Source organism: Mastigoproctus giganteus, chromosome 9, assembly GCF_048544385.1.
Source record: "Mastigoproctus giganteus isolate SK-2022 chromosome 9, ASM4854438v1, whole genome shotgun sequence".
In the NCBI taxonomy this organism is placed as follows: Eukaryota; Metazoa; Arthropoda; class Arachnida; order Uropygi; family Thelyphonidae; genus Mastigoproctus; species Mastigoproctus giganteus.
The window spans coordinates 63,907,631-63,929,882 of record NC_143583.1 but is presented as its reverse complement, the minus strand read 5'-3'; the positions used below and the strand labels follow the sequence as shown (position 1 = coordinate 63,929,882).

The window sequence follows — 22,252 nt, the reverse complement described above, 5'->3', positions numbered from 1 at the left end:
CTTCCCTTTCCAATGTAAATTTGAGTCTAGAATGAATATTATTAAACGAATGTAAAATGTCTTGGATAGTACTACTATCAGTAATAACTAGAACATCGTCTAAATACCTCCCATAGTATGTGATACGGGGACGAAAAGGTGTCAAATGTATCTGCTCAATCGTTGAGAGATAGATCTCTGACATTAAGCCACTCAGGCTCAAACCCATTGGTAATCCAAAAATTCGGTATCTTTAAAGATACCGAATTTAAAATTATAGCTAGGCCTATACGGAAGTTACACACTATACTGAACAATCGCTCGGTTCTTTCCGCGTTCGCAACACAAATTAATGATCTGGTATACAACATTTCTTGCGGTGATTGCGACTCGTCTTACCAGGGTTCGACGCGGTTTTCTCTTAATATTCGTGTAAATCAACACGAAGCCTCAGTTCGTGCTTCTCGTTCAGCAGCGTCAGAATTAGCGTTTCATGCCATTAACGAAAAACATACTTTTTTATTTAACGAGGCCAAAATACTTAACGTTCAACGTAATTATACGCGACTATTAATTGCAGAAACCGTTGAAATTAAATTACACGAGAATTCTGTTAATGTTCGGCGGCCATATTTGATCTCCGATGCGTGGACCTTTACGCGCATGCGCGAAGACATATAATCACTATTTAAGTTGCAGGTTTAGCCTGATTCGGTAATTTTCATTCCTGTGATCACGACAGTCGGTCGAAAAGCATTGTCAGCTTCAGGAAGGAAAATCGTTTTGAATATTTTCGTTAGATTCTTTTAATTGCGTTAATTTGAATTTTAATTGTTTTGAATTGATTTTGAATTGTGTTAAATTGATTATTTAATTATTTATATTTTACTTTAATTATTTAATTATTTATATTTTACTTTAATGTACCGGTAAGTTGTCGATTTTTTCGTTTTTTCCGTTTTAATTTCTGGAGGGTATCATACGGAAGTGTTCCACGTACTATATTGAGGTAAACTCCTCTTATTAATTTACTAATTACAAAATCAATAACTAGGTTGTTGTTGTTGTTGTTTGGTTTTTAGGAGCATTAGCAACTAAGGCCATATTGCTCCGGGATATGCGGTGGTCATTCTCTGACCTTTCCGCATCCTCTGTATTTGGTGGTGACGGGCTCGAACCCCGGTCTAATCAAGAAGTGTGTGCTACGCACTGCTGCTCCTTCCCACCAGGCTACGGAGGCGCCATCAATCAATAACTAGGAAATATTACAAAAACTGATGCCCACAAGTTTTTCAAATGCCATGTGAACCTACATATTTATTATTATTAATGTCAAAATATATATTTCCAAGTTTAATAATTATGTTGGCATGTTTTTTTTTTTTTTTTTTTTCTAGAGATTTAAAGGAAAACTAAGGTGATCAAAAGTCATGGAGCTGTAGATAAATAACTGCCATATTTTAAAAGGATAAGCATCAAAGGACTTTGGATATGACATATTGGATATAATATTCGTAAAATCAGACAAATTAGCATTAGCATTAGTAGTAGAGGCATATGATGCAAGAAAGCAAGCTTATGCAGCATCAGCCAGAAGAAAAAAAAAAAAAAAAAAACTTCCACTTCACCCCCTCCGTTCATTCAAAATACCTGTCCAGCTGAGCCTTAAATTTATTTAGGCTATCAACTTCCACAACAAGGGATGGAAGTCTGTTCCACCAACCAACTACCCGGTCGCTAAAGGCAAATTTCCAGACATCTATCCTACATCTGTTTTTCCTCAATTTGAATTTATGCCCTCTGAGGTGATTATTCTGAGCAAGAGGCAGAATCCCATCAGCATTGAGCATGCTCAAACCATTCAAGGCTTTATACACCTCTATCAGATTACCTCACTGGTGCCTAGTCTCCAGACACTGTAATTTGCAAAACTTAAGCCTTTCTTTGTAAGAGCAACCCTTTGTTCCATTCACTAACCTTGTTGCCCTTCTCTGTACACGTTCCAGCAGCTCTACATCCTTCTTGAAATGAGACCTCCAGACATGTATACAGTACTCAAGGTGTGCCCTGACCATTGCCTTATACAAGGGAATAATCACCTCCTTATCCCTCCTAGAAAAATTCCTGTAAATCATTGATAAGACACCATGAGCTACTCTTGCAGCCCGTCTGCACTGCTCAGAGAACTTCATATCTGCCTGCACAATTACCCCCAGGTCCTTTTCATTCTCTACCACTGTCAGTGTAGTACCACAGAGTTGATATGTTGCTCTGGGGTTGCTGTTTCCCATATGTAGTACTTTACATTTGTGAATGTTAAACTTCATTTGCCACCTCTCAGCCCATCTGCTCAACCTTTCCAGATCCTGTTGCAGCAGCATAGTGTCAGTAGTGTCCTTAACAACCCTGCCAACTTTTGTATTGTCTGCAAACTTGGACATTAAGCATGATATAAAGTAAAGTGCAGCCATTATCAACCCACTGCAGGGTGGAAGCCTCCTCAACAATTCATGCTGAGGGAAATGGACCATAATCTGCCACGCTGGTCCAGTGCGGGTTGGCAGATCGACCGTATTCAGCAGTTAGGGGCTTGAACCCCGGTCTACTCAAAGAGCGTGTGCTACTGCACTCCCGCTCCTGCCCACTCGGCTACGGAGCATGATATACCATCATCAATATTATTTATAAATAGAGAAAACAATAATGGACCTAACGCTGAACCCTGAGGGACTCCACTGATAACATTAGTCCACGATGAGCAGTGTCCATTGATTACTACTCTCTGTCTTCTTCTTCCCCTCAACCACCCCTAAATGCTAACTTACTGTAAATTTTCTCTTGATTCCTAGAGAATCTGTGTCAGCCATAGAGAATGCGTCCTCGTTTTGAATTTAACCAAATAAAAATAGAATAATAAATAGAATATGTAGGCTATTAAGAAATATTAAATTTTAGAAATATTATATTTTAAGTCAGGGAATCTCTTACCTGAAATGTTTTCCAGGAATAACTGCAAACTGTAATCAGAATAGATAGAAATAGAATTAAAAGACCTGCTTAAAGACAGATGAACCATGCAACAGGAAAAAGGAATGAAAGCAAACTTTGATTGGAAGTATAAGCTTTAATGCAAAAATCAAAGTTATACTTCCAGTTATTCGGCAAAGCAAACTTTGACGAATAACTGGAAGTATAATGGGAGATATTACCCTTAGGGTAATTATCTCCCATTATTCTTCCAGAAGTGATGCCAGAAGCTTATCAAACTCTAGCAGGGAGCTAAATGATTTTGTAATAACTGAGAGCAGTGTGGAGGAGAAATTATTGAAGTTGAACATAAGAAAGGCAGTTGGGGTGGATGGGATCTATCTAGTTATATTTAATGAGGCAGCAAAGAAAGTAAGCAAACACTTAGCCATAATTATAAAAGCTTCCTTGGACTCAAGGTGTCCAATTTGTCTCCAATTCACAAAGGGGATCAAAGTGTGACAGGAGTAATTACAGACCTGTTAGTTTAACGTCTGCTCCAGGGAAAATAATGGAGTCACTGGTGGTTGTGCAGGCAGATATGAAGTTTTCTGAGCAGTGCAGACGGGCTGAAAGAGTAGCTCATGGTGTATTGTCGATGATATATAGGAATTTTTCTAGCAGGGATAAGGAGGTGATTATTCCCTTGTATAAGGCAATGGTCAGGCCACACCTAGAATACTGTATACAGGTCTGGAGGCCTCATTTCAAGAAGGATGTAGAGATGCTGGAACGAGTACAGAGAAGGGCAACAAGATTAGTGAATGGAACAAAGAGGTGCTCTTACGAAGGAAGGCTTAAGTTTTGTAAATTACAGTGTCTGGAGACTAGGCACCAGCGAGGTGATCTGATAGAGGTGTATAAAGCCTTGAATGGTTTAAGCATGCTCAATGCTGATGGGATTCTTCCTCTTGCTCAGAATAATCACCTGAGAGGGCATAAATTCAAATTGAGGAAAGACAGATGTAGGATAGACGTGAGGAAATTTGCCTTTAGCCAGCGGGTGGTTGGTTGGTGGAACAGACTTCCATCCCTTCTCGTGGAAGTTGATAGCCTAAATAAGTTTAAGGCTCAGCCGGACAGGTATTTAGAACGAACAGAGGGGTGAAGTGGAAGTGGTTATTTTTTATTTATTTATTTTTTTTTTTTTTTGGCTGATGCTGCATAAGCTTGCTTTCTTGCATCAAATGCCTCTACTAATGCTAATGCTAAATAAGCACAGCCTGATCATCTAGACAAGACTTCAGTTTTAGTTCAGACACAGCATGAGTTTGTTAAAGGGAAGTCTTGTCTGATAAATTTGATTGGATGCTATGATGTCGTCACAAAGGAACTGGATGCAAAAATTAATTTTTATATCATATACTTGGATTTTAGGAAAGTTTTTGATACTGTTGCACATGGAAGACTACTGTACAAATTGGGGCAGTATGGCATTAAGGAGGAAGCAAAGAAAGTAAGCAAACCCTTAGCCATAAGCAGTGCAGAACTGGAATTTTTGGAGTAGAACGTGTACAGAAAGGATAGGGAGGACAGAAAGGGAGGAGGGGTCATGCTGTTAGTTAAGAAACACATAAAATCTAAGGAATTACATCCAATTGATGTTGGGGGACAATGCAATGTTGAGTCTGTTTGGTGTGACATAAGTACCGGGAAAGGAAAAATGAGAGTAGGTGTGTGTTATAGGTCAAATGGATCTGATGAGTATAATGGGCAATTGTGTAGAGAAATAGAGTGGGCCAGTAAATCAGTGTCTTATAATGGGGGATTTTAATTTCCCAGAGATTGACTGGAATTTGTGCGTTGGTCACACACACACTAGCAAGACTTTTGGGGATTAATTGGATGATTGTTTTCTAGAACAGCATGTTCGGGAGGCAACTAGAGGGAGTAATACTCTTGAACTGATTATCAGTAGTGATTCTTCATGCATCAAGAATCTACAGATAAAGGAAACACTAGTTGGCAGTCATCACAGTGTGCTGAAGTGGGATTTACTCAAAGAGGTAACTACCGTCAAGGATAAAGGGAAGGGTTTTTGCTTTCGTAAAGGCGACTACGTTGGTCTGAGACAGTATTTAAATTCTATACCATGGGCCCAACTGATGATGTTACCAACAGCAAATTCAAAATGGGAAGCATTCAAAGAATTAATCTTGGAAGCTACTAGGCTTTTCATACCAACAAAGAAATATTGTTCAAGATTTAGGCCTAAATAGATGTCAGATGAACTAATTAGGCATGTGACAGAGGAAAAATGCATGGGATACATATAAAATTAACATGTGATAGAGAAGCCTATGGTAGATATAAGCTGGTCTGCAACCAAGTTACAAAGAAGGTTAGGCAGGCGAAGGCAGATTACGAGAAATATTTGGCAAAGGATGCAAAGAAAAACAGCAAAGAGTTCTTTACTTATGTAAACTCTAGAAGGAAGGGGATGAATCAGATTGGTTCACTTGATATCGATGGTTCAACTGTTGATGATCCTGCTCAAGTAGCTAACAAACTAAATGAATATTTTGCATCTACATTTACACATGAGGAGTTTTCAGGGAGGGGAATGCCAGAGGTGTATTCAACTCTGGCAGTAAGCTAGATAATCTTGTAATAACTGGGAGTAAAGTGGAGGAGAAATTGTTGAAGATAAACATAAGAAAGGCATCTGGGGTGGATTGAATCTATCCAGTTATATTAAAGGAGGCAGCAAAGCAACTAAGCAAACCCATAGCCATAATTATGAGAGCATCTTTGGACTCAGGGGAGGTTCCCACGGACTGGAGATGTGCAAATGTATCCCCAATTCACAAAGGGGGATCGAAGGGTGACACGAGTAATTACAGACCAGTTAATTTAACTTCTGTTCCAGGGAAATTAATGGAGGCACTAGTTAAAGAAGCATTGCAGGATCATCTAGACAAGACTTCAGTTATAGCTTGGACACAGCATGGGTTTGTTAAGGGGAAGTCTTGTCTCACTAATTTGATTGGATACTATGATGTAGTCACAAAGGAACTGGATAACTTTGATATCATATATTTGGATCTTAGAAAGGCCTTTGATACTGTTTCACATGGAAGACTGCTGCACAAATTGGAGCAGTGTGGCATTGGAGGCAAATTGCTGCTATGGATAAAGGGATGGTTCAGTGAGAGAAGACAGAGAGTGGTAATTAATGGACACTGCTCTTTGTGGACTAATGTTATTAGTGGAGTCTCTCAGAGTTCAGTTGGGTCCATTGTTATTTTTTGTATTTATAAATGATATTGATGATGGTATATCAGGCTTCATGTCCAAGTTTGCAGACGATACGAAGGTTGGCAGGTAAATGAAGTTTAACATTGACAAATGTAAAGTACTATATATGGGGAAGCAGTAATCCCAGAGTAACGTATCAACTCTGTTGTACCATACCGACAGTGGTAGAGAATGAAAAGGACCTGGGGGTAATTGTGCAGGCAGATATGATGAGCAGTGTAGACGGTCTGCAAGAGTAGCTCATGGTGTCTTGTCAATGATATACAGGAATTTTTCTAGCAGGGATAAGGAGGTGATTATCCCCTTGTATAAGGCAATGGTCAGACCACACTTTGAGTACTGTATACAGGTCTGGAGACCTCATTTTAAGAAGGATGTAGAGCTGTTGTTACGAGTACAGAGAAGGGCAACAAGATTAGTGAATGGAACAAAGGGGTGCTCTTATGAAGAAAGGCTTAAGTTTTGCAAATTACAGTGTCTGGAGACTAGGCACCTGCGAGGTGATCTAATTGTGGTGTATAAAGCCCTGAATGGTTTGAGCATGATCAATGCTGATGGGATTCTTCCTCTTGCTCAGAATAATAGCCTGATTATTCAAATTGAGAAAAGACGGTTGTAGGATAGACGCCCGGAAATTTGCCTTTAGCCAGCAGGTGGTTGATTGCTGGAACAAACTTCCATCTGTCATTGTAGAAGTTGATAGCTTAAATATATTCAAGGCAGAACTTGACAAACATTTGGAGCGAGGGGATGGGTGAAATAAGATTTTATTTTTTTTTGGCTGATGCTATATAAGCTTGCTTTCTTGCATCATGTGCCATTGCTAATGCTAATGGCATTAAGGGCAAGTTGCTGCTATGGAGAAAGGGATGGTTGGTGAGTGGGAGAAGACAGAGCAGTAATCAATGGGTACGGCTCTTCGCAGACTAATGTTATTAGTGGAGTCCCCCAGCGTTTGGTGTTGGGCCCATTGTAACCTTTTGTAGCATCCTGTAACATGTAGTATCTGTAAAATCCTATGGTTTTGAAACCAAAAATTGAAAATGTATTATCTTATGTTTAATAAAACCATCCTTAGTAAAGGATTCACAGCTTTTTGCTAAACTAGTGCTCCCATAGTCAGTGGAGGATCTTAACAGAAAATGGGACTTTTTTTTTTTATATTAGTTTGTACTTTTCACATTTAAATGATTTAACGGACTGGACAAATAATACAATAATGTGCATATTAATCTCGACCATATTATTTTTTTTAGGTTATACAAAACTTCAGTGTTATTATTAATTAAAAATTAATAATAATTACCTCTTTCCATTATTATTTTGATAATTACCTACTTTTATTTTTATAATCAAATTCAGGAAATTGTAGTCGAGAAATTGTTTTTCATTCTTTCTGAAAACTTGTCCAAATAGCTGTTTTCCCAGATTACAGATAACAGCAGGCGGTGACTTGCGAGTTGAACGTGACTCGGGACACTAAACTGCAGGTCTACCAACTCGATTTGTTTCAGTCTCAGTCTGCCTCAAGCTATCATGCGGCAGGTTGTATACAGAGTGTTTCTGTGATTTCTGAATTATGACTTTATTTATTAAATAATTCTGCAATCCTTACAATTTAAAATGGAATCAAGTGATAAAGGAGTTAAAAGAAAGCATGTGAACTTAAATGTGGCACAGAAATTAGAGCTAATTGAGAAATTAGAACAAGGTGTCTTAGTAGCATGTGTTTGTGAAATTTTAGGTGCAAAAAAACAAACTGTTTCTGATATCCCTAAATCAAAGGCAAAATTGCAACATAATTTTAAATTGTGTTGTACTGTATATTGAATTAAAGCTTTTTTTTTTTTTTTTTACATTAAGAACAATAAAAAAAAAAAAATGTCTCCCCAGGTTACATTTGATTTAACAGACTTTTGTCCTATTAGTCCGTTAAATTGAGGGTTTACTGTACTTAAAAAATGTATTAAGCAGGAAAACGTTATTATAATACTACACTGTGTATTGTTTAGTGAGAACTTTTATGTGGGAAAAGTTTTTACCCGGGAAACTTGTTACACGAGAAAATAATACATTACAACATACAGTGTTGAAATTGGGACTTAAGAAGAAACCAAACCTAGTACAGGGGAAAACTTCTTATGCGGAAATTTCTTATCTGGGTTCTACTGTATTATAAAATTGTAATTAATTAAATGGTTAAGTTTAGGGAATGTAAAGCCACAAAGTTCTATTAAATTTCTATAAGGTTATAATCTTGATAATTAATTGAAAAGGAGAGAGCTATATTTATTTTTCAATTCTCTTAATCACAAAAAAAGAAAAATAATAATAAAAAAAATTAATTTAAGAAAAGCATTGAACATGCCTAAAAGGTAATACACTGTGTACATTACTAACTTGTGACTGCTAATATAATTTAAAATTAATGAAAGTCATATTCTTGAAAGTATTTGAAATATATATCATAAATAATTAAAAACACCATTTGCAGGTGTTTTTAATTTAATATATAAAATAGCAATAGCAATATAAGTAAGATTTTTTGCAATCATAGAAAAAATATCAAAAATCACTTCATTTTTCATCAATTTTAAGCACATTAGCATATCGTATTCTTGGATTTCAGGAAAGCTTTTGATACTGTTGCACACAAAAGACTGCTGTACAAACTGGTGCAGTATGGCATTAAGGGCAAGTTTTTTTTTTAAATGGCTTTATAGTCCTAGTCAAGCTCATTAGTTTATTTGAATTTAGATAGTGATTTTGAAAGTTAATACTTACTGTCCGTAGATCTTACCGTTCGTAAATTGCCGCCATTGTTCGTAACTTGGTGCCAAATTCCATGACCTGCTCTGATTGCCTGTCTCCGCTGCTCAGAGATCTTGATATGTGACTGCACAATTACCCCCAGGTCTTTTTCATTATCCACCTCCCTGAGTGTAGTACCACACAGTTGGTACGTTTCTCTTGTGTTACTGCTACCCATACGTAGTACATTGAATTTGTCATTGTTAAATTTTAGTTGCCACTTCTCAGCCCCTCTGCCTAACTTTTCTAGATCCTGTTACAGTAGCATACTGTCATCACTGTCATTAACAACCCTGCCAACCTTTGTATCATCTCTGCAAATTTGGACATTAGGCCTGATATACTTTCATTGATATCATTGATAAATACACAAAACAACAATGGGCCCAGCACCGAACCCTTGGGGCCTTCACTAATAACATTAGTCCACATAGAGTAGTGTCCATTTATTACCACTCTTTGCCATCTCCAACTCAACTATCCCTTTATCTATTGTAGCAACTTGCCCTTAATGCCATACTGTTCTAATTTGTAAAGCAGTCTTCCATGTGCAACAGTATCAAAAACTTTTCTGAAATCAAAGTATATCATATCAAAATTATTTTTTGCATTCAGTTGCTTTGTGACCACATCATAGTATCCAATCAAATAGTTCAGACAAGATATCCCCTTTACAAACCCATGCTGTGACTGAACTATTACTGCAGTCTTGTCTAGGTGATCCTGCATCACTTCTTTAACCAGTGACTCCATTATTTTTCCAGGAACAGAAGTTAAACTAACAGGTCTATAATTATTTGTGTCACCCTCTGAAACTCCTTTATGAATTGGGGATACATTTGCACATCTCCAGCCCATGGGGCCCTTCCCTGAATCTAAAGATGCTCTCATAATTATGACTAGGAGTTTGCTAATGTTCCTCGCAGCCTCCTTTAATATAACTGGATAGATTCCATCCACCCCAGGTACATTTTTTATGTTTAACATCAACAATTTCTCCTCCACTTTGCTCTCCGTTTTTTCAAAATCATTTAGCTCCCTGTTAGAGTTTAGTAAACTATTGTCCTCCTCTTTCTTACAGAATTCCTCATTTGTGAATGTAGATGCAAAATACTCATTCAGTTTGTCAGCTATCTGAGCAGGATCATCATCAGTCGAACCACCAACATCAAGTCGACCAATCTGATTCATCACATTCCTTCTGTAGATTTCAGCCTAAGTTGCTGATACACCAATAAATCTAACAAACAACAACAACAACAACATTCCTTCTAGAGTTTATATAAATAAAGAAGTCTTTGTTGTATTTCCTTGCATCCTTTGCCAAGGATTTCCTGTAATCTGCCTTCGATTGCCTAACCTCCTTTGTGACTTGATTACAGACTAGCTTATATCTGCCATAGGCTTCTGTGTCACCTGATAATTTTTATGCATCCCACACATTTCTCTGCCATGAGCCTAATTAGTTCGTTTAACATCCATTTAGGTCTAAATCTTGAACACTTTCTTAGTTGGTATGAAAAGCCTACTAGCTTCCAAGATTCCTTGAAGGCTTCCCATTTAGAATTTGCTGTTTAAACACCATCAGTTGATCCCACTGTATAGAATTAAAAAACTGTCTGAGTACACTGTAGTCACCTTTACGAAAACAAAAACCCTTCTCTTTACCCTAGATGGTAGTTACATCTTTAAGTATATCCCACATCAGTACCCTGTGATCAATGTCACCCAGTGGTTCCTTTATCTGCAAATTCTTAATGCGTTTATAATCACTGCTGATAATCAGATCAAGAGTATTACTCCCTGTGGTTGTCCCCTGAACATGTTGCTGAAGAAACAATCCTCCAATATATCCACTAAACACTTGCTAGCACGCAAGTGACCAACCACAAGTTTCAGTCAAGATCTGGAAAGTTAAAATCCCCCATTACAAGGCACTGATTTACTGGCCCACTGTATTTCTCTGCACAATTGTTCTTTGTACTCATCAGTCATTCAGTCTATAACAAACTCCTACTCTCATTTTCCATTTCCCAGTGCTTATGTCACACCAAACTGACTCAACATTGCACTGTCCACCCATATCGACTAGATGCACTTCCTTAGATTTTATGTATTTCTTAACTAACAGCATAACCCTTCCTCCTTTCCTGTCCTGTCTATCCTTTCTGTACACATTGCAATCCTAAATTCCAAATCTGCACTGCTATCTGTGTGACACCATGTCTCTGATATCCCAACAATATCTGCCTTTGATGTCCTGGTCAGCACTTCAAATTCATCAAATTATTTACTATACTTCTAGAATTGGTATGCATGCAAGTATACATGCACCTGTTTTTACTCTTAATTATCCTAACACAGCCCATGTATTTACTTGGGCAGCTCTTGAAATTCCCAGCAACCTGCTCTCCAGGCCACTGCTCATTACAATAGAAGCAATGCAAGAATCACTTTTGCTTCTCACTGCAGCTACTGTTAATCTTTTAGTGTGTGAACTGCCACCCTCTAAGCTAGCAGTTTTCTGACTCAGCTAACACTGCCTTGATAGCATCAGCAAATATTCTTGAACCCTTTCTATTTAAGTATATCCCATCCCTGTAGAAGCAGTCTCTTCTGTAAGCAAGCACAGCCCACACTGAAAAAATTTCTATCCCATGAGACTTGCACAATCTCTATAAGGCTGAATTGACACGGCTCTGATCATATACTCCCTCCTATTGTATCTGGGCAGAATTGAAGACACTTTCAAATTTAACCCTAACTCATGACTTTTTTTCAACATTGACCTGTACTTGTTAGTAAATCTGCAGATCATTTACCCATAAGGTCATTAGTACCAACGTGTACAACAATATCACCTTTTGTGCCCTTAAAAATTTAGGGTTGAATTTGAAAGTGTCTACAATTCTGCCCAGACATGATAGGAGGGAGTATATGATGAGAGCCCTGTCGATCAATTCGGCCCTGGAAAGATTGTGCAAGGCTCAAGGGGTAGAATTTTTTTCAGTATGGTCTGTACTTGTTAACAGGAGAGACTGCTTCTACAGGGATGGGATACACTTAAATAGAAAGGGTGCAAGAATATTTGCTGATGCTATCGAGGCAGTGTTAGGTGGGTCGGAAAACTGCTAGATTGGGGGGATACAAGGACTAATAGATTAACAGTAGCTACTGGCAGAGGTGAAAGTGATTTTTGCACTGCTTCTATTGGAATGGGCAGCAGACTGGAAAATAAGATGCAGGATATTTCAGAGACTGCTGGGAGTCACTGGGGTACAAGTAAACACATGGGTTGTGTTAGAATAGCTAAGAAAAAGAACAGGTGCATGTATACTTGCGTGTACACCAATGCTAGGAGTTTGGTAAATAAATTTGATGAATTTGAGGTATTGCTCAAAGCATCAAAGGCGGATATTGTTGGGATATCAGAGACGTGGTATCACACAGATATAAGTAATGCAGAACTGGAATTTGGGGAGTACAACGTCTACAGAAAGGATAGACAGGATAGGAAGGGAGGAGGGGTTATGCTATTAGTTAAGAAACACATAAAATCCAAGGAAGTGAAGCCAGTCGACATCGCTGGACAGTGCAGTGTCGAGTAAGTTTGTGACATAAGCATTGGGAAATCAAAATTGAGAGAAGGAGTGTGCTATACGCCTAATTACTCTGATGAGTATAATAAGAAACTGTACAGGGAAATAGAGTGGGCCAGTAAATCAGAGAGTCTTATAATGGGGGATTTTAATTTCCCAGATATGGACTAGAATTTGTGGGTTGGTCACTCACACACTAGCAAGGCTTTTGTGGATTTATTGGATGATTGTTTTCTAAATTAGCATGTTCGGGAGGCATCTAGAGGGAGCAATACTCTTGAACTGATTATCAGTAGTGATTCTTCATGCATTAAGAATCTGTAGATACAGGAACCACTAGGTGGCAGTGATCATAGTGTGTTGAAGTGGGATTTGCTCAAGGAGGTAACTACCATCAGGGGTAAAGGGAAGGGTTATTGCTTTCGTAAAGGCGACTACAATAGTCTGAGACAGTATTTAAATTCTATACAGTGGGACCAACTGATGATGTTACCAACAGCAAACTCAAAATGGGAAGCATTCAAAGAACTTATCTTGGAAGCTACTAGGATTTACATACCAACTAAGAAATACTGTTCAAGGTTCAGGCCTAAATGGATGTCAGATGAACTAATGAGACATATGGCAGAGAAGAAAAATGAATGGGATACATATAAATTAACACGTGACACAGAAGCCTATGATAGATATAAGTTGATCTGTAACCAAGTTACAAAGGAGGTTAGGCAGGTGAAGGCAGATTACGAGAAATCTTTGGCAAGGGATGCAAAGAAAAACAGCAAGGAGTTCTTTAATTATGTAAACTCTAGAAGGAAGGGGATGAATCAGATTGGTCCACTTGATATCGATGGTTCAACTGTTCATGATCCTGCTCAGGTAGCTAACAAACTAAATCAATATTTTGCATCTACATTCACACATGAGGAGTTATTCAGGAAGAGAAATGCCATAGATGAAGTAAACACTGTCAGTGAGCTAGATGATCTTGTAATAATTGAGAGTAAAGTGGAGGAGAAATTGTTGAAGATAAATACAAGAAAGGCACCTGGGGTGGACGGGATCTATCCAGTTATATTAAAGGAGGCAGCAAAGGAAGTAAGCAATCCGTTAACCATAATTATGAGAGCTTCCTTGGACTCAGGAGAGGTACCCACAGACTGGGGATGTGCAAATGTAACCCCAATTCACAAAGGAGGATCAAATGCTGACACAAATAATTATAGACCTGTGAGTTTAACTTCTGTTCCAGGAAAATTAATCGAATCACTGGTTAAAGAAGCAATGCAGGATCACCTTGACAAGAATTCAGTCATCGTGGACTAATGTTATTAGTGGAGTCCCTCAGGGTTCAGTGTTGGGTCCATTGTTGTTTTCTGTATTTATAAATAATATTGATGATGGTATATCAAGCTTAATGTCCAAGTTTGCAGACGATACAAGGGTTGGCAGGGTTGTTAAGGACGCTACTGACACTATGCTGCTGCAACAAGATCTGGAAAGGTTGAGCAGATGGGCTGAGAGGTGGCAAATGAAGTTTAACATTGACAAATGTAAAGTACTACATATGGGATACAGCAACCCCAGAGCAACGTATCAACTCTGTGGTACTGCACTGACAGTGGCACAGAATGAAAAGGACCTGGGGGTAATTGTGCAGGCAGATATGAAGTTCTCTGAGCAGTGCAGACGGGCTGCAAGAGTAGCTCATGGTGTCTTATCAATGATATACAGGAATTTTTCTAGCAGAGATAGGGAGGTGATTATTCCCTTGTATAAGGCAATGGTCAGGCCTCACCTTGAGTACTGTATACAGGTCTGGAGGCCTCATTTCAAGAAGGATGTACAGCTGCTGGAGTGTGTACAGAGAAGGGCAAGAAAGTTAGTGAATGGAATGAAGGGTTGCTGTTACGAAGAAAGGCTTAAGTTTTGAAAATTACAGTGTCTGGAGACTAGGCACCGGCGAGGTGATCTGATAGAGTTGTACAAAGCCTTGAATGGTTTGAGCATGCTCAATGCTGATGGGATACTGCCTCTTGCTCAGAATAATTACCTGAGAGGGCATAAATTCCAATTGAGGAAAGACAGATGTAGGATAGATGTGCGGAAATTTGCCTTTAGCCAGCGGGTAGTTGGTTGGTGGAACAGACTTCCATCCCTTATTGTGGAAGTTGATAGCCTAAATAAATTTAAGGTTTAAGGCTCAGCTGGACAGGTGTTTCGAACGAACGGAGGGGTGAAGTGAAAGGTTTTTTTTTTTTTTTACTCTTGCTGATGCTGCATAAGCTTGCTTTCTTGCATCATATGCCTCTACTAATGCTAATGCTAATGCTAAAAGATTATGTCCGCTCTACAACGCCATAAACGTTTGCCCCTCACAGACATACACTGGTCCTGTCACATCTTTCCTTTTTGCATAATATATTCCCTGTCTCCCTGACAATAGAGCTTCTGACAATAACTAGCTCCTGTGGGAGTAGCGCATTCTGTCTTGGAGATTGCCACTGTGTTGCCTGATGGAGTGAGCTCTGGCATTGAGTTGAGCAGCTGAGAGCTTGATGGGTCTCCCACTTCAAGGGCATCTACCGTACACCTCAAAATCTCAGAGATGCCCATCAGAATGCTGAGTTGGCACCTAATTTCTTCACAGTCTCTGCAACTAGCACACACACACAAAAACATCCTCCTTGGCTAGATCATGTCCTATTCTAGACAGGTCTGCAAACATTTCACATTTTGCACATTTTTTTAGAGTGTGATACATTGGAGAACCATCCCCTTCAGCTTTTCCCCGAGCCACAGTACTTAGCTACTTTGTGCTCATTGCTTTGCTGCTCTAGTCTGGGTCATTATTCGTTTAAGTACAATTTTAATTAACAATGAATTTAATAAGATTAATACATTTTTAATTGATTAATTGATAATACTACACTAAGCTAACAGATTTCTAATACAGTGCTACGTATTTTGCTATCTAGTTTTATGTTAACCCTTAAGCTATCAAGTTCGGGATATGTTACACTATTCTGTATTATAACAATCATGGCAAGTTATGAATGGTAAATTAACGGATACCAAGTATTAACTTTCAAAATAAACCAAGGAGCTTGACTGGGACTATAAAGCTACTTATAGAAAATTATTTAATATAACAATTAAGTCAATAAATCGGCTAAATATAAATAAAAACTTAGCATTCGCCGGAGCTGCAAAATCTTGTCGAACTCTTGGATACACTCATAGCAACAAGAAAGATTCCCATCAGCATTGCGCTTGCTCAGTCCATTCAAAGCCTTAAACCCTAAACCACTGATTTGTCAATGATATATAGGAATTTTCAAGCAGGTGGTTATTCCATTGTATAAGGCAATGGTTAGACTACATCTTGAGTGATGTATATAGGTCTGGAGCCGTCAATGTAAGATGTAAAGCTGCTGTGGAGGTACAAAGAAGGGCAACAACACTAGTGAGAGGGAAAAAAAAAGGTGCTCTTACCAAACAAAGCTTCAGTTTTACAAATTGTAGCATCTAGAGAATAGGCACCTGCGAGGCGATCTGATTCAATGGTTTAAGGCTTTGAATGGCCCAAGCAAGTTCAATTACTGATGGGAATTTTCCTTGTTGCTAACACTATGCACATGGCTGGGGCATAAATTCAAACTGAGGAAGGATGGTTGCAGAACAGATGTTCAGAAATTTGCCTTTAGCCAACAGGTGGTTGATTGCTGGAACAAAATTCTGTCTGATGTTCTGGAAGTGGATAGCTTGAGTAAATTCAAGGAAGATTAGATAATCTGTTTGAGGGGATGGGCAGGTGAAAAGGGAAGTTTTTTTTTGCTAATTCGATATATGCTTGCTTTCTTGCATAAGTTGCCACTACTAACAATAATACCAGACAGTCCTAACCATACAGTCAACGCTCTCGATGCTTTTCACCGAGCAACCCTTCCAAGTACACAGTCGTCAAGGTGAGTGGTCCTTGTGTTGTTTAGCATTAAAAGAATGCAAAATGGAATGATCTGTAAGATTTCTATTCTTCTTTTCTTTGGATGGATTACTGTTTAAAATCTGATGTTGATATTTATTCAGATCATGTCAGTGAAATTATTCTCGTAGGGATGAAATCCTTCATTCCACATTTTGTCTTAAAATCTCATCCTTTATCTAAACCTTGATTTTACAATAAATGTGTAAGGTTCAAGATAAGAATGTCGCATACTGCAATTGGCTTGCATCCAAATCTCCAGTTTTATTTTCTATCTTCCCCAAAACTCACAACAATTGTAAAGCAGTGATTAATCAGTCCACACTTGATTTTGAACAGTCTACAAAGAGAAAATTTGCTTCTACTGCAAGTTTGCCCATCTCTGCTCTTGCCTCTGTTAAAACCTGATGCCATTTCAGTCAAAGATAAGGCTGATTTTGGTAAACCATCTCCCACCATTCTCAGTACACTCCATTCAATGCCTCCTGTGTTCTTCCATCAAAAAGGATGTCAGAAGGATTTAGACAAATCTTGATGCTAAGAAAGCTGCAGATCCTGATGTTATTTCTCCACTTGTTCTCAAAATTTCCTCCTGTTCTGTGTCACTTTTTTTCCAATTTCTTATTCCAAAGGTTTCTTATTTTCTTCTGCTTGGAAGTTTGGTCATATCCAGCCAGTTCCTAAAAAGGGTGACAATTCCCTCATATCCAATTATTGTTCCATTGCAATTACTTCTGTTCTGTCTAAAGTAATGGAGAAATAAATTAACTGTCAACTAGCATTAGCAAGGGAACATGATGCAAGAAAGCAAGCTTATATAGCGTCAGCCAAAAAAAAAAAACATACACCCCCTTTCTCATTTCACCTATTCACTCGCTCCAAATGTTTGTCCAGTTCTGCCTTGAATCTGTTTAAGCTATCAACTTCTACAATGACAGATGGAAGTTTGTTCAAGCAATCAACCACCCACTGGCTAAAGGCAAACTTCTGCACATCTTATCCTACAACTGTCTTTCCTCAATTTGAATTTATGCCCTCTCAGGTGATTATTCTGAGGAAGAGGAAGAATCCCATCAGCATTGAGCATGCTTAAACCACTCAAGGCTTTATACACCTCAATCAGATCACTTCGCAGGTGCCCAGTCTCCAGACACTAATTTGCAAAACTTAAGCCTTGCTTCATAAGAGCACCCTTTTGTTCCATTCACTAACCTTGTTGCCCTTCTCTGTACTTGTTCCAACAGTGCTACATCCTTCTTAAAATGAGGCCTCCAGACCTGTATACAGTACTCAAGGTGTGGCCTGACCATTGCCTTATACAAGGGGATAATAATCTCCTTATCCCTGCTAGAAAAATTCCTGTATATCATTGACAAGACACCATGAGCTACTCTTGCAGACCGTCTGCACTGCTCAGAAAACTTCATATCTGCCTGCACAATTACCCAACTCTTAAACTATCTAGAAACTTTCCATCTGATCAATGATCGCCAGTATGGATTCCATCAGTGTTGATCCATTGGTGATATACTGGCTTATATTATCCACCTATGGACAAATTCAATGGAAAAGTTTAGTGAAATTCAAGCAGTTGCTCTTAAAGGCTTTTGATCATGTTTGGCATACAGGTCTTCTATGGGCCCAAAATGAAATTAACATTAGACTTAAATTTCTGTAAAATTACAATTTACAGAAATTTAAGTCTAATGTCAACAAGTATCTTCTTCCAACTTATGGTTTGCCAACCATTTTTTATAGTTGGGCATCCAGTTTTCTCTCTGACCGATCATGCAGGTGATAGTAGATGGGTCTCTGTCTTTTAACTTTTCCACTACTGCTGGTGTTCTCCAAGGTTCAGTTATTTCTCCCCTTCCTTTCCTCGTGTATATTAATCACCTTCTGTTGACCGGAAATCTTATCCATAATTTTGCTGATGACAGCACATTGCATTCCAACTTCCAGAAGAGAAACTTTTCCCTGCACAAACAGCTTAAACTTCTCAAATATCATCTACCAATTCCTTAAATGCTGATCTCTCAGTAATTCTACAGTGGGGCAAAGACAAGTTAGTTAATTTCAATCCTTCTAAAACTCAATTCTGTCTTATACCTCTTGCCAAAAGGATTCTTCTGCTTCTATGTTTATCTTTGATGACAACGAGATTTCTAGACAATATCACATATCTCTATTAAGGATTATCCTGACTTCTAATCTCTCTCTCTTAGCATAAGCATATCATGAATATTACTTTCTCTGCATCTAAAAAAAATGGGTTTTCTCTTTTGCTCTTAGCATTACTTTTCCTCTAAACAGCTACTCACTCTATACAAACATGAAATCCAACCTACCATGGAATATTGTTTTCACATCTGGAGCAGTGCCCTCAAAATCTCTCTCAGGCTTCTAGACTCCATTCAAAAGAGGGCAGTTAGGTTAATTAATGACTTGTCTCTTACAAACTCATTCCACTCTGTTTCACAGATATTCTATTTCTGCTGCATGCTTTTTCTATAGGTACTTCTATGGACACTGTTCTTCTCAACTGGCTTCTATTATGCCCCCTCTCTTCTAAATCAGTCCAAACACATGCTGCAACCAATGAACATCCACTTACTGTCCAACTTGAAAATCACAGAACCAACCTTTCTTCTTCCTCATTTATTCCTTCAACTTCTGTTTTCTGGAATATCCTCCCTTCACATGTATTTTGTGAAAATTACAATTTACAGAAATTTAAGTCTAATGTCAACAAGTATCTTCTTTCATCTTCTCAACCTTCAATACACACTTGGTACTAAGACTATGGAGTCTAATACCTTTCATGTTTGCAGTTTTGTGAATATAGTTAATTCAAATCAGCTGAATAGTTCATTCATTAACTAATGAATTATGATAAAATATACTAAAGTAAAAGCAAATGTTAATAATATCACTTACCCAAGTGCAGGATCTAAGGCTAGAGAAGTAGGATGTTCAAGTCCGTGGGTTACAACAACATGGCGATAACGTCCATCTGGCATGCTGACAAAAATGCGTCCTTTAGGTCTGCTACTAGAAAGATCTGTATCCATCCAATACAAGTTTCTGCATTTGATTTTTAAAAAAAATTAAGCTCTGTTAAGTTTTTATCTATTTTTTTGCCTATTTTTACAAATAATACAAATCTAACATGTTAAAATACAAACTCATGCAAATCTACTATGTTAAAATACAAACTCATGCAAATCTACTATGTTAAAAAATACATATACAAGAAAGCAAAAATAACAAATTATAATTCTATTCTGCGTAAACCTTCAGCAAAACTAAATATGATTATTAATTAATCAGGAAATACATTCCCCCCCCCTTTTTTTAACTTACTCTTATATAGGAAACATTGTTAATAATTTTTAGAAAATGAAATTAAGTTACTAATTTTTAGACTATGTATATAAAGTGCTTAGCATCATAATACACAGCCATTTCTGAATAAACAGAAAATTTTTAAGGTGGCATCGTTTTAGGTTATATCTCATATTGTGAATGCCTTCACAACGAGTTGCCATGATATTGCACTACTTCGAATAAGTAACGCTTCACCTAAGGAGAAGACTAGTGTTACTTATTCTCAGATAGGTACCACCACCCAGACAGCACTGTTTCAGGGCTATTTGGCCCTTCGTCACTGTCTGGGTGGTGGTACCTATCTGAGAATAAGTAACACTAGTCTTCTCCTCAGGTGAAGCGTTACTTATTCGAAGTAGTGCAATATCATGGCAACTCGTTGTGAAGGCATTCACAATATGAGATATAACCTAAAACGATGCCACCTTAAAAATTTTCTGTTTATTCAGAAATGGCTGTGTATTATGATGCTAAGCACTTTATATACATAGTCTAAATTTGTTGGCAGCTTGAGGCTCTAGCCCTAAATGCGCCTTAGTTACTAATTTTTATAATATCTTTATGAATCCCACTTGGAAGGACCAATGGAAGTGACAACTCCAGGAATGTAAAACAAAGTTGAAATCTTGGTTGTTCAGGAGAGATGTATTAATGTGTCTCTGACTGCCAGAGAATGTAATATATTTGAGGGGCCAGGACTGACCATCTTCCATGAAAACCTGGCCACATCAAAGGTTAGTTCTCACTGCATGCCAAGAATGCTCATCCTCTTTAGAAATAGTGGATGGTTCAAATTTGTGAGGAAATTTTACATGCACGATGCAGATCTGCAAGGGTTTCAAGGATTGCAATTGGCGGAGAAACATATATATCACTGGGATCCGGAAACAAAACAGGAGTCTATGGGTTCAACTACCAAACAAATTCAGAACTCAGCCTTCTTGCAGGAAGATCATGGCCACAATTTTTCTGGATATTGAAGGAATTCTTTTGAAAGAAGTCATACAACATAAGAAAACAATCACTGGAGATGCTTATGCTGCCTCTCTCAACAATTTAAGAACGGCCATCAACAGAAAAGAGGGAAATTGACACGAAGTGTCCTGCTTCTTCATGACAATGCTCTTGTTTTTTTTTTTTTTTTTTTTTTTTTGATTTGGTAGTTGTTGGCGCATCGGCTGCTGTGGCCATATTGCACCTCCCAAGGTTTTTGCAGTACTTTGATCCAAGCCCGAGGCGGGAATCGAACCCGCGACCTTTGGGTTGCCGGGCAGGTACTTTACCCACTCGGCTAGCCCGGTCGGCTACAATGCTCTTGTACACAAGTCCCAAAGAGCAATTGCTGCTCTGAGAGACTGCAGATTCCATAAGTTAAACTACCTGCCTTACAGTTCAGATTTGGCTTCAGTGATTACGTTCTCTTCAGAAATCTGAAGAAATACCGATGTAGGTATCGATTTTCAAGCAATGATGATACCCTAAAAATGGAGGATAAAACTGCAAAACAATAAATATTAATTAGGCTAGGCTAGCTATGTTTTTTCTGTATTAACGAGAACTGTATAGAGGTAAAAAATTTTTTGGGTGCCTTGTACCTCTGCTACTGTTTAAGTTATTGTATATCTGAACAGGATGGTTCAAAGTATTGCAGGAATTGAATTTGCTCATGCCTTTAGCTATGATAAAATTACTGGTCTGTGTATCCTCGCCCCCACCTAGTACTTTTGTGAAACAATCGCCACTGTTTCAAAAGTGAAAACCATGGTGAGTAACCTCATGAGCTTTTCAAGACAAACTAACTTATAGGACTGGGACCATAAAACTCCTTCCTATTATGCATAGGATTTTAATATCACCAAATAACTATGAAATAAGTCCTCAGATTTCCTGTATTTAAAGTCATTAGTACCTGCATGCATAACAATATCGTTTTGATTCTAAAAAGATGATATTATTCAACAGTATCATTTATTTTATTCCCAGATAGACATACTTTGGTCCTTTTCCACTCATTCTTCTCTACATATTTTATTTTCTGTTTCTCTAACACAAATTCATCCAGAATTATAAACTCCTGTGGATTAGCATCTTCTGCCTCCTACTGATCCATTCCAGCAGTTTTATGCACAGAAACAGACTCCGGTGTTGTGCTATGCTGTGTTATTGTATTGGATCCTTGACTACTTACACATTTTTTCTTTAAATTTTT

At 38.0% G+C, this 22,252-nt stretch overlaps 1 protein-coding gene across 1 annotated transcript in view; it reads right to left on the bottom strand.

Annotated features, from left to right (window-relative positions):
* The window catches only part of mgl (low-density lipoprotein receptor-related protein megalin), a 1,043,262-nt gene that overhangs the window by 87,374 nt on the left and 933,636 nt on the right, over nt 1-22,252 (bottom strand). The window contains exon 72 of the mRNA XM_090381453.1: nt 19,594-19,740. Within this exon, the coding sequence (XP_090237579.1) occupies nt 19,594-19,740 (147 nt within the window). The remainder of the gene's footprint in view (nt 1-19,593; nt 19,741-22,252) is intronic.